Genomic DNA, 13393 nt, shown 5'->3' on the forward strand with positions numbered 1-13393 from the left:
AAAGGATGCCGCAGACAGCAACAAATAGAAGCTGTCTTCCTGCTAGAGATCTCAGAGTGAAATCAGGGTCAATTGTTTCTGATGATTATCAGACAACCCCTCAGTGCTCAGATAATGAGCTACGCTTTCCTGAGACAGCATGACATACCATTCTAGACACAGAAAACCAGGTTTTACAATGATCATCAGCTTACAGATCCTTAATTCTCTTCTCTCTTTTTCTCAGAACTGTTTTCATAAGGGTTTTGGGTTTTTGCGCATTTATTTTCCCACATGTATACAGACGTCCTAATCAGATCTTGATGTTCTCAGATGGTAGCCTACTTAGCTAGCAGAAGAGTTAGCATAATTCAGTAACATGAGGCTGAAAGGAAGCAGGCCCTTCTTTTTTGTAAAGCAGGGCCAGCAACTTACCTTGGGCTTGAAAGCAATGACTTTCAAAACCATCTCAACAGTGAAGACCCCTGTGAAGACCATGTTCAGAATGTCCATGGCATCATTGAACATCTTGGACTGCTCATAGTGCTGTGGATGAAGGCAGAGGTACTGATGTCAAAACCTCACGATCTCATCTGTGCAATGGGAGATCCCCTGACATTTGCACCCCAGGGTCATTTCCCACCCTCTTGTACAGCATCTTCTGCCAACATTCAAGCCAGTACACTGCAAAGGTCATATGGTGAACTTCCCCTAAACATGGGGAGGTTGTGGGGGGTGGTGGTGGTTCATGACACAATGAGGATGTTCCGATGATGGAGGAAATAAATGCCCATTCTTTCAGTTCAGGATAAGGGGAAGCCACCCTTTCTCTGTTGGGAATATCTCTCAGGTCCTTGTCTAACACACTGCAGATATGATGGGTAAAGGTAGAGTTTGAGTAGTGATAAATCTTATACTATTTAGGTTTATGTCTCATTAAAGGGAGTATTACTGGGCTTCACACTCTCCCCCAGATCAGCACACAGACCTTTTCATTATAAAGTGTAAAACAGTGTCTGAAAATGTTGCTTGACTATGGGCCTGGCTTCTACTGAGAAACGGAGGGTTTGAATTGCTTAAGTTCTTCAAGCCTGGACAGAATCTGGTTGTAGACCTTGGTCCTGGCTTCCTGACCTAGTGTCATATCTATCAGACAATAACTTCTTAAAGGTTCACTGTCATCACTGCTCTGCAATCTGACTTGGTCAGGATCAGCAAGAAGTTGCTGTAATTCAGGGCAATATTGCAAAAACTAGGAAATCACGCACTACCGCACCAGGAGCCCCTAAAGTCAGGAATGTAATTTCGGTTTTCCTTTTCAATATTTAGTGCCGCTGGGGCAGGTTTAGACCAAAGTGTCAGACTTTAGGGCTAGAGAGACAGCTTGAAGGTTAGGAGCACTTGTTCTTACAGAGAACCTGGGTTCGGTTCCCGGCGCCTACACGATGGCTCACCGTTACCCATAACTCCAGTTCCAGAAGCCCTCTTCTGACTTCTGTGGGCACCAGGCTCACACATGGTGCCCATACGTACATGGCAGCAAACACTCACACACGTAAAATTAAATTAAAATATCTAAAATTAATTTCAAAGTGCCAGACTCGAAGAATTCAGCGGAATCCTTTGCCCTGAGGTAGATGTGGCAGGTCTCCCATGTTACTCATAAAGACAGTGTGGCGTGAAGTAAGGCTCTCATGACCACCAGCTGGTAAGGATAGAGCCAGGGCAGAAGCTGAGGTCTGCATGGCATCGGGGCTTTGGTACTCAGTTGCTCTTGGGTCCCACGATCCATACTGAATAGCACACATAGGTTCCATGGGAGCAATACCCACAGCCATCTGCCCAGGCGGAGAAACGTGACCTTATGTGTCTGCCGTGACAACAGTCAGGCAGAGCAGACCTCTGGCCACACTGGTCCAGGATTATCAGAAAGTCAGACCCCTTCTCCTAGGAGGTGCAGCATGCTGCTGTCGGGCTCTGGGGTAGAGGGGACGTGGGGCACACCTAGACCTGGCTCCCGCCATGATCTCCGTTCTTACCTGCATGGCCAGGCAGAGCGTGTTGAGCATGATGAGGACGAACATCATGTATTCGAAAGGCGAGGAGTTCACCACATACCAGAACTTGTACTGGTATGGGTTTTTGGGGATGTATCTCCTTAAGGGGCGTGCTTTCAAGGCATATTCAACACACTGACGCTGCAAAGGTAGAAAAGGATGATAAAAAAAACCGAGGGGGTTTTGAGAGCTTCCAGGGAAGGAGCACATAGTGGCATCTTCCAAGAAGAGCTCACTCTGGCCTTCCAGGAAGTGACCATGAGCAGCAGTGAAGAAGCCCCATGGGGTCTTGAGGAGAATCTAGCATTTGCCTCACGGTGACTTCAGAAGTAAGTGGAGCAGCCACTGTACTGGCTGGGACCTGTAGACACAACTCAGGCAAATTTTGCTGAGGCTCTGCAGGGTCTCTTAGGGGTGGGTGTTGGGGGGACTTAGATCAAGCAAGTCTTGTTAGGACCTTTCCTCTCTGTCAGCAGGTGGTGATACCAGGTCGTCCACAAGAGGAAGCCACCTAGTGGCAGGCATGAAATCTTCAAGAGCCTTCGAGGCTGAGTTTACTTCCTGAGGTTGGAGGCTCTCTGGATACTCTAGCAGATCCACAGAAGATGCCTGTCCAGGCTTACGGGAATGGGAGCTTACTGCACTCAATTGAGCATCTCCAGAGAATGGTTAGTAATGAAGGGTAGGTCGAACTGAGGTTGGCTCTAAACAGAACACTGTCCTTCTACTCACTCAGGGACGGACACTAGTCTCTGTCTGGAGCCGGCCCTGAGGGAGCCTCCAGTTGATCTCAAGGCGTATCCCTGCCCTGCTCCCCCACATCTGTGCTCTAGACACAGCAGGCTTCAGACAAGTTTTCTGTGTTTGTGACTCAGTGTCACTCTGACTCCAGAGACACCATATTCAAGACTATTTGGGACTTGGGGTTCTCAAAGACACCACCACCCCTGCATAGTTCACTTGGCTATACCCTCACTTGGGTAGGCAAAGAGATAAGCCAGATTTCCCCCAGATTATCACTGGTAGTGTATACAAGGACACACTGGCATAGGAAAAGTTCTTCCACAAACTGTGTCAACTCACCCATCTTCACATTCCCAGGTACCACTTGGGCAGAGATACCTCCTAAGGCCATGGCCACCTCTTTAATAAGCATGCACTCCCAGACCAACCTCAATCATCTAGTTACCATAAAAGCAGAGATGCCCCTTACAAAAGACAGTGGGGAGTCTCTCAGAAGAGACTTCCAATCTCATATGCTAAAGGTTCAAAAGAATGTCTAGGGGCACCTCTTTCTTTCCATCATAAATTATTTCTAAACAAGCTAAGGGGACAAGACCCTAGGAGCAGAGCTGCACCTAACGTCACAGAGCAGGTAGAGCAGAGCAGGGCCAGAGAACAGGCTCCCAGGTTCCTGGCTTTATCATAGTCAGAGCCAAGGCTCCTACTTCTACCAGATCAGCTAAGACAAGAAGGGGAAATGAAGCCAACAACTTTAGTGCCGTATTCAAAGTTTCTGACTCTTCCTATCAAGTGACAGCCTATTTCAGTTGAAGGCAATTGTGGTCCCTAAAAGACACCTTGCAATCTCTGGGAATATTTTCTTTCCCTACTGGAGGAAATAGATTCCAGTGTGTTGAGTGGGTAGGGGACCCGGATTTTGCTTCCTGCCCTACAGTTGCGCTTTGGAAGCACAAATGCAAATGAGCAGCTCGCTATATGAAGAACACAAAGATGAAGAAAGTTTATAGCGAGTATATGCTGAAGAGCCTCTCCATAGGGGACTGTGGAAGCTTACATGAGTGAACTCCTGCTCTGAGCCACATTACCTACTACACAAGAGTCTAAACCATCACCGGTCAGCCACCATCATGGGTTATACCCTCAGCATTCTCTAATTACTCATCACAAGCGTGGGGATTGTTTTCCCCAGTAATAGTCTAGTCTGTGTCTGGTGACTAACTCTACAGAGACTCAACGTGGCTGACAGTGTGCTCTGAACAGGGCCTGAGCCCTCTCCTCTGGGTAGAGAAGGCCACTGAGGGAGGAGGTGCTCTGCTCTTGCATGAGGGACAGAAGCACAAACAGTGTATGACATTAACCTGATTTTTGTCCAGCTCACAGTTCTTATACTCTTTTTCTCCCTGTTCCTGGAAGGTGACGATGACGAAGCCCACAAAGATGTTCATCATGAAGAAGGCAACGATGATGATGTAGATGATGAAGAAGATGGAGATCTCCACACGGTAGTTGTAGACAGGACCAACGTTCTCACCGTTTGAATCAATAGCTTTGTACAGCAACCTGGAGGACAGGAAAACTAGGTAAGAGCCCCACAACCCCACAGTCCAAGTAGCTCAGCCCACTGCACTGCCTGATGCTCCCAGAATTCATCTGCACAGTCACTGTGTGTATTGGGGGAGGGACATGAAGGCCTCTGAACACAGCTGGGTCACTGAGGCCTTAGGCCTCAGGCGCAGACAGCTGGTATGTTGATGAGAGGTTACCCAGATAGAATCATTCAAAGAATATCTGGAGAACTGAGAAATCAAAAGAATTTCACAAACAGTCAGCAATGCAACCTCCCACGAAGAGATAAGAGATAAAGTGAATCACATTGACATACTGAAGGAACTGAAAATTGTGTGTGAACTGACAGATACCCTGCACCCAAACAGAAAGTTCCAACATACGGCAGAACTCTGGAGAAGGACACCACCATAAAACACCCCAACTTAGACTAGCCCACTCGAATGCAGCCCAGGACCCCAGCCCATGGTAAAAAGGCATTCACATCTCTCCTTTCATCTTTACTTCTCTCTAGCAGGGCAGATATCACCACCACTCCCTTTTTATCGAGGGTCAGAAAGGCATCTGAGTGCCAAGGTCACAAGGTCACCAATGCTCAGCAGCAGAGTCCAGGGCTAGGCTCTGGCCCTGTAGCTCTGAGCCCCAGGCTGGTTCACATCCTGTCAGCTGCCTCAGTGGCTAACTGAACCCTGGCAGCCAGCAAGAACCAGCCTGGGCACTCCCCTCCTCAAGCTCCTCTGGGCATGGGGCATGTGAAGAAAGGTAGAAGGATATCCGAGGTTCCTTCTTGCCCTTTCTTTTCTTTCTTTTTTATGTTCTGGGATCCACACTCAGCCAGATCCCAGCCACGCATCCAGATTCTCTTCTGTACTAAGTATGTCTATGAAACATTTCTACTAGCTCTGGGCTCAGGGCTCAGAGCAAGCACAGTGCCTCAAACATTCGAGATCTTCCACATTGTCTAGCACAGCATATTGCATGGGGTTTACAACAAAGGCGTAATTTATGAATGAATGTATAAGCACCTCCATGAAAGAAAAGTGGCAACTGCCCATGGCTGGCACACACATGAATACTCATTCTGTATCAAGATGAGTGGAAGAGTGAATGGCAGTTTGGATGCTGTCAAATCCTCTTTAAGAGCATCAGAAGGGCAGCTACCAACAGAAGTTTATACAACAAATGTCTCTTAGGACCTCTTTAACCACACCCAGAGATGCTGCCCAGGTACTTCCCAGAAGAAAGACGCAGATGTTTAACACCTGCCTGTTCAGATGGAGGAGCCATGATGGGCAAGAAATGATGACAATTTGCCCAGCGTTAGTCACAGGCTAGCTCACTAGCTGTGAAGAGCAAAAGTCGCACCTGCTCAAGGAAGGAAGACAGCATGGAGTTGCTAAGGAGCAGATACGGACCTTGTGGGAAATAGAACATTCTCTATACTCACGCGGGCCAGCCCTCAAAAGTTGAGACTGTGAACAGCGCCATCATAGCCGAAAGGACATTGTCAAAATTGAAATCACTATTTTGCCAGATCCTCTCACGGACCACAGGACTGTCAACATCGCCGTCCTTATAAAGAATGAAAAGCCCCCTGTAGAGGAAAGGCATTAGAGTCATCCTGGCTTCACGCATGACAGTATTAGTCCCACGCTAGAACATTACATGTAGTCTCAGCCAGGCCATGTACCTGAGCACAGGCCAGGTGGAGTTTCTCCCCTGCTTTTCCCACATTTAATCTGCTCTATAGCTCAAATAAATCCCTAGTATTGTCTAGTGTAAAGTAGGCTCTCTGGGGCAGGAACAGCTAGACAAACAGTGTGGACCCGTTGGCAATTAGCTCTGACCAAATGGTAACTTGTTTCTCACATAAGACAGGCTGGGAACACATGTGGAAAAATCAATACTTTGGCCATGGAGAATTCCATAAACTCTTGAGAAGCAAGCTGGGGTATCTGCTTGTCCACAATCTAGTTTCAACAAATCTCTTCCTTTACATACCATTGATATTACCAATTTTCCTTCCAAAACAATTCTGTAACTGCTGTCACACACCATTTCTTACAGAACTGTACTTGTGGATGGAGCCCAGAGATAAAGCCCGTTACTGTCATTTCCTAACAACAGGCAGCTAGAGGGAAGGACCTGCATAGCCACACTGTGGCTGCACTAATCAACTTGTGTGGTGCTCTGCATCCCCCTGCCCGGGGCTGATAGCATCTTTGAAGATGTATGTAGTCAAAGACAAACTGTACCTGACACCCCACAGCCACGTCATTTATTCAAGGAAGCCCAAACCAAAGCACACGGGGCAGGCAGCTAGACCCCTGCAGGATGTAACTCTAAAGGTCAAGGACATGAGTTTCTGTGGCCATAAGCTCTGGGTAACGTATGCATGGACTGGGAAAATTCCACGTTTGCCGAGCATCTTGAATTATGATATGCAAACATTTCTTGCTGCTTCTCCTTTGTTGACGGTTGTGAAGAGAAATGTGCCATAATATGGGTAAGAATCAAAATAGGACCAGGGAGCAAAGACTGCCAAGTCTTCCAGAAGAGGGCAGCCCACTCCTGAGCCCTGGGAGTGGAGCTGCAAGTTTGACTTGGGAGAGTACCGTTCACGTTCCTCAGATACTGGGTGGCCCTCAGTCACTTATTTCAGGGCTCCTTCCCCCAGCAGACAGGCTCCATACTAAGGAGTTAGAGCCACCTACATTCTTTTGGGATGATAAAAATGTTTCAAACCTTGAGAGAGGCCCTGACTAAACAATGACTGACCACACTGAATAGACGTGATTTTTACTTTACTTGAGTTTTGCCTAGACTTGAAAATATAAACAAATGACAGAAGACCAAGCGCCATCCTTCCAGGCCTGAGCTCAGGGGATAGGCCTTGACAGAAACCTCTGAAATGCTAAGCTGACTGGATCCAATTCCCTAGGCTGCTCTTGGGAAACCCACCTGCACTCCTCAGGGTTACTTTTGGCTTCATCTGTGCAACGGTAGAACTTCCCCTAGATACCAAGCAGACAGAACGTCAATACAGGCTCTCCTTACGGAACCCAACTCCCGCCCTGGGCGAGACACACACCTACCTTGAACAGCTGGACCCCAATGCATGCAAACATGAACTGGAGCAGGGTCGTGACGATCATGATGTTGCCAATGGTTCGGATGGCCACAAAGACACACTGGACCACGTGCTGGGGAAGGAACACACACAGAGGATGGGGGGCTGCTATTCTCTCCCCTGGTTTTAGCCGTGAGGTGAGTTAACACCAGGCCAGGGCCTCTACGTCAAGACGCACTTTGAGCTGAATTTCTAACTGTCCTAACCTCATGCTCTGTTTTCCTGGTAATCCACGGTGCGAGAATTGTGGTCAATTGGACGTGCACGTTTTTATCAATCTTGTATTGCACCTATCCACTCCATGTGTGTGCACTGTGCACGGGTGAGTGTGGAACCAGAGGACATCCAGAAGCTGCTGCTCTCTTCCACACGAGGTCCATGGACTGGACTCAGGTCGTGAGGCTTAGTGGCAAGCGCCTTAACCTGCTGAGCCCCCAAAACACCTTTCTTGGGCTTCCTCCAAAGAAGTTGGTTTAGTTGAAAGAAACCCCTCCTGCTCATAGGCTCCCCATCCCAGAAAGACTTTACAGAAATGTAAACCTTCCAGCCTGGTGTGTACTCCACATGAGAACATTTACAACTTAAACACAAGAAAAAGTATTGAGAAAGAAGTACCCAATAATTACTGTAATTATAAAAACTAATATCTCCAATTAACAAAAAAAAAGTAATTTCTGGTGTGTGTGTGTGTGTATGTGTGTGTGTGTGTGTGTGTGTGTGTGTGTGTGTGTTGTGTGTGTGTGTGTGTGTGTGTGTGTGTGGTGTGTGTGTGGTGTGTGTGTGTGTGTGTGTAGCAGTACATGTTATGTGGGTACATGCTCCCACAAACACACCTGTTCTTTGAGGAAAGCAGAAGAGGATATTGCATGTCCTCCTATATCAGTCTTGACTTTAGACTCTTAAGATGGAGGCTCTCACGGAACCCAGAGCAAGAACAGCCACCAGGAAGCACCTTCCTGTCTCAGGCACCTCACACATAGTGCTGGGTTTTCCAGTGTGTGAGAACACGCATGGCTTTTTACACAGGCTCTGGGAGCTGACTCAGCTCCGAACAAATGCTCGTGCTCGCGCTAAGGCTCAGCAAGTGTTCTTACCTACTGAGTCTTTTGTCTTTCATCTTTAGAATGATGGTATGTGGCAGAAGCAGCCTTTTTGGTTTTTCTTTTGGTGGAATTGTTCCACTCTGAAACCCAGCAGGCCTCAGTTCACCTCCAGACAAGAACAGTTAGTAACTGCAGCCATCCCCAACCCAAGACAGCCCCACTCAACAGAGAGGGTCAATACCTTAAGTCCCTTTGCTCTGTTGATTGCTCTGAGAGGCCGCAAGACCCTCAAAACCCTCAGAATCTTCACAACGGAGATGGCGCTGGACCTAAGGAGGGACAAAGCAAGCAAGCGGCTGAGTTACAGCTGGTTAGGAGCCCGGAGAGCAGTTGCTTAATGTGATCATCTCTTAAAGACACTTCACAACTGTGTGGAGTCTCTCTACTCCTTTATGCCATAAAGCGGGCCTCCTGCCTCCTGTGGGACCTGACAGAGCCCCTATTTTAGGCTTACAGTTGCCTTTTTGGAGAAATTTTCAAACTTTGTTATGTTCATGTAAACACTAGGTTCCTGACTTCTAGATTTTCGTGTTTAAGTCTGGGGAACCGTGCTTTGGTACCAGAGCTTTTCTGGCCTTCAAGTAGCTACATCCGGTAGGAGGGGTGAGCACGCACACCTGGGGGTGGGGGTGGGGAATTGCAGTATGCTCCTCCAAGGTGGGGAAGATATGGTGTGACCACAGGGGCAGATGAGAAGGCCTCTCAGGGAGGTGGTGCCAAGTGAGTCCCAAGGGAGCAGAGAGTTAGCTGACAGAGGGGGGCAGCAGCAGTGCATACTGAGGCAGCTGAGCCTCAGCACCCCAGATGTAGGGGTGTGGCTGGAGCACAGGCCTTGGGGATGGGGGAGTGTGCAAAGAAGAGAAGCCAGAAAGAGTGTGGACAGCTCAGAGCCGTGAAGAGACTAGTCTGGAGTTTCTACCGGGAAATGAGCTCAGAGCTTAGGTTCCCAGGCATCGGCCAGAGGGACAATGTCAGGCTGGACTCTGACTGGGTAAACAGAAGGACTGGCATCAGATAAACAAAACCCTAAACTTAGCACTCCTCAGGAGCGGGCTTTAGTCAGTCAGGAAAAGCTGCTACTTCCTTTATCTGTCCCCATGGTCAACAGACAATGGGCATGTAGCTGCTGACTTACCTGACCAGCCTATAACAGAACAAAGCCCCTTGCTAACTCTCAGGCTGTCCTTGCCCGAACCCACCCTCCTATCACTACCTGTCCCCACAAAGCTGACAAGGCTTTTCCTGCAGCCCGATGTTCTCTGCCCCTCGGCCTGACCCCCTGACCACCTCAGATACAGCCTAGGAGTTTGATTCCCAAATAAACTGTCTTTCTTCCCACAGAGTGGCCTAGTTCTGTGGTTTCCCAGTGCCTGGCTTACATTTCTCTTCAGGTTCCTAGAGCTAAGGGGCTGTGTACACGTGTGCACACATGGGACAGCTCGGGAGCACAGAAGCTCACAGGCCAGCAGAAAGTGAAATGAGGCCACAGAAGACACAAACTCGGGTGACTGCCCCGGGTACTGCACAGGGTAAAAAGGCAGTGTTCAGCTTCACCAGAGACTCTTAAGTGTCCCCAAGGTCACCGCAGCTGTCTATCCTGCAAGCACAGGGAGAGGAAGGGATCCCAAGAGACCACCAAGGCCAAGCTTTGCCTGCAGTGAAGGAAAACTGCCACCCTGAGAAAGGATGCTCGAAGTCTTGGACCAGGCCTGAGAAGAACCCTATTTGTCCTCTACTAGTCAAACTGTCTTTCTTTCATCTGCTGTTGAAAGCTAATTCTGAAGAGAATCATAAACTCAACCTAGCAGTAGGCATAAGGAAAAAGAAAAAAAAAAAAAGAAAACAGAAAAGGAAAACAGAAATAGGAAAATACAAATGGCCCCAGCTCTTTCTGGCCCAGGGCAAATTAAGCCGTTCTGGCTGTAATCAGCAGACAGTGCCCAGCCTGAGCAAATTAGGTCTAAGTTCCCTATGTAAACTCACTCTACGGACACATAAATACTTACTGAATCCCAAAGGACACCAGCGACACCCCAACAACCAGCATGTCCAGCAAATTGAAGTAGTTCCTGCAGAAAGCCCCTTTGTGCAAGAAGGCTCCAAAAGTTGTCATCTGTAAACAGAATCGCGTGGCGTTTATTCTCTCTCCTCCCCTCCAGGGTTCAAAACCAACCGAGCAAAAACCTGGGCTCTTCCCAAACTCTTGGCAGAAGTATGACCTCATTAATGGCTGCACACAAGGAAGACAGATGCACACCAGCAGGGCTGAGTGACTGTGTAACTTCCTTCAGCAGAGATGGAAAGAGGCAGCCAAGTGTAGGCACATTTGTAAAGAGACCAATTCAGAGTTTATTCAAATAGGAACAGAACTCTGGCACGTCCAAAAAGCCTGTGTAGGGAGGGACTGCTCCTGACTATGTTTGTGGGAAGGCCTTCACTGCTTCACACCCGAGCTTACCTATACAGTGCTGGTCTGACGGCTCTAAGGCCACAGAGCACAAACGAGTTTCATTGAACCTTCTCGGTGGGAGCCAGAACTCCTGATGTACTTTCCAGCCTTAGTGGCTTTCACACTCCCAGCTCTGGTTACTCTCTAAGCATTGGCTACAGCAAGCAGGCTGTTGGGTGACATTACGGCCAAGCTAGTCTTGGTCCCACTGAACACCTTGTTTAGCAACAACACACATAGTGAGGTTTCTACTGATGATAGGAAGAGCTCAACAAGGAAGTTCTCTGGTGGGAAAAATACAGTGGGCTGGGCGTGGTGGCACACGCCTTTAATCCCAGCACTCGGGAGGCAGAGGCAGGTGGATTTCTGAGTTCGAGGCCAGCCTGGTCTACAAAGTGAGTTCCAGGACAGCCAGAGCTATACAGAGAAACCCTGTCTTGAAAAGCCATAAAAAAACAAAACAAAAAAACAAAACAAAACAAAACAAAAAAAACCAAAACAGTGGTAAATAGCCCAGGCTTTTATTTGCCAAAGCCCAGAGTGAGTAACAGTTCAAACAGGCAGACAGAAAAGCAGAAACTCAATCAACCAGGCTAATGGCTCTATGGAACACATTCCCTAATTCAGCTTGAGGGAGAGGCAGCAAATGGCAAAAACCAAGAACCTGGAGCAGGGACTTGGCGCATTTTGTGCTGGTTTTTTTACCACGTAAGCCTTGGCCACTGCTCTGCTCAGCCCCAGTGTAGAGGAAACGAAAACCAAACCCACTGACCTACAGTTAGGCAAGAAAACCCTAACTTTTATAAGATTTGAACATATTTGGAAAGGGTGGTTTTGAACGCATTGGCAACATCAGTGCCACAACAGGGCAACTCCCTGTGTTCCTTAATTGGGGTTTTGTCAGTGGAAGCTTTTGTGAGGAGCCCAGTCCCTAGTTGCCCAACATAAAGAACTTGTTTTAGATGCACACACATAAACCTCAAAATACTTCAAAGGCAACTGTAGTAACTTCATTTCCCAGCTTCTCCTCATAAGGAGTTGGCTGTAACAACAGCATCTGAAGGCTTAGCTTCTGGAGGCTCCTAGACCTCTGCTGTGTCTCAGGAAGGAACTCCCCCATGGGGTACTCACAGTCGGGACACAACACACGCAGTGACACCACCTGGTAGGCCATGCACGGGCAGTTCATTCAGATACACCTTTGCTCTGTGCAAATGTAAGCCCGTCCCATTGAAAGAGACACAGAACATCTCCACACAAGTAGACCCAGCATAGCTTGCAAGACCCATTGCAAGAGAGTAGTGAGTTACTATTCAAGGACACAGAAGCCACCATGTAGTCCCAGGAGCAAGGGGACAGTGTCTCCTGCCACCTCACAGGTGCTTTTCTTCTCACTCTGATGTCAGGAAGGGGAGAAGGACGTTCACACAGAGTGCTATATCCATTATTAGTGAACCAAATTCAGAGGATTTTTTTTTTTAAAGAACAAAATGCAATTCCAACTAGAATGTGAAGCCAACATAGCTTCTACATGCACTCAAAGTTAAAGAAAAACTGCAAAAACACGTTGGAATGGCCACAGGTGAAAAAAAAATCCTATAGTTTAAAAAAGTTCAGCTTGATCACAGAAGAAAAAAAAAAAGCTCAAAGCACTTCACGCATCTCTCCTGTGCTTGAAGCACAGGAGGGGCCGAGGTCAGAGGAGCTGGCCGGCCTGTTACCTTTAAAATGATCTCAAAAGCAAAAGTACCCGTGAAGACGTAGTCCGCATAACCTAGTATCTGGAAGGGAGGCAAAGAACGCAACCATTACTGCTGTGGCTGCATAGAGGAGGGTCAAGGAGAAATGTATTACCTTTAACAGGATTTCAACCGTAAAGATGGCTGTGAAGGCATAGTCAAAGTAGCCCAGTATCTGCAAGGCACAACACACAGCAGTCAGCCCAAGGATGCCAGATTCATGCCCAAGAGCAGAACCGCCAGCTTCTGTCCAGAGGCCCTTCTCCAGGCAGGACAACCTGCTGCTCCCATGGGAAGGCTGAGACACTCAGAAGGACCCCTCTCGCCCACCCATAGCTCGTCTTTGCAACCACCAAGGAATGTTGGGGAGCCTGGCTTCCTTTACCCACTTCGGCTGACTGGCTTCCCAGGCTCCTATTGTGACCCAAAGGGACTTGTTTCTGAAAGTCTTGTGTTAATAAACTTCCCTCTGCATGGGCTCCCAGTGGGTTGTAGCACCTGATAAATGAGACTCACACACCTTTGGCAGTTTTGAACTTGAATGAAATGCTCTGCTATCTAGCTGTGCCTCATATTGGTGAAGAAATACAATGTCAGTGAAGGAGTCAAGGGTGCCAACCAAGCAC

The 13393-nt window shown here is 48.0% G+C and overlaps 1 protein-coding gene across 25 annotated transcripts in view; it reads right to left on the reverse strand.

Moving 5' to 3' along the window:
• Cacna1d (calcium channel, voltage-dependent, L type, alpha 1D subunit) overlaps positions 1 to 13393 on the reverse strand; it is a 451216-nt gene that overhangs the window by 54963 nt on the left and 382860 nt on the right. For all 25 annotated transcript variants that reach the window (XR_001781092.2, NM_028981.3, NM_001083616.2 and 22 more), the window contains 9 exons: positions 12883 to 12942; positions 10586 to 10692; positions 8761 to 8848; positions 7442 to 7549; positions 7308 to 7360; positions 5794 to 5940; positions 4139 to 4340; positions 2019 to 2177; positions 415 to 525 (listed from right to left, as the gene is read on the reverse strand). Coding sequence is in view for 24 of the 25 variants with exons in the window: in NM_028981.3 (NP_083257.2) it covers positions 415 to 525; positions 2019 to 2177; positions 4139 to 4340; positions 5794 to 5940; positions 7308 to 7360; positions 7442 to 7549; positions 8761 to 8848; positions 10586 to 10692; positions 12883 to 12942 (1035 nt within the window). In the remaining variant the exon portion in view is untranslated. The remainder of the gene's footprint in view (positions 1 to 414; positions 526 to 2018; positions 2178 to 4138; positions 4341 to 5793; positions 5941 to 7307; positions 7361 to 7441; positions 7550 to 8760; positions 8849 to 10585; positions 10693 to 12882; positions 12943 to 13393) is intronic.

Source organism: Mus musculus, chromosome 14 (assembly GCF_000001635.26).
Source record: "Mus musculus strain C57BL/6J chromosome 14, GRCm38.p6 C57BL/6J".
In the NCBI taxonomy this organism is placed as follows: domain Eukaryota; kingdom Metazoa; phylum Chordata; class Mammalia; order Rodentia; family Muridae; genus Mus; species Mus musculus.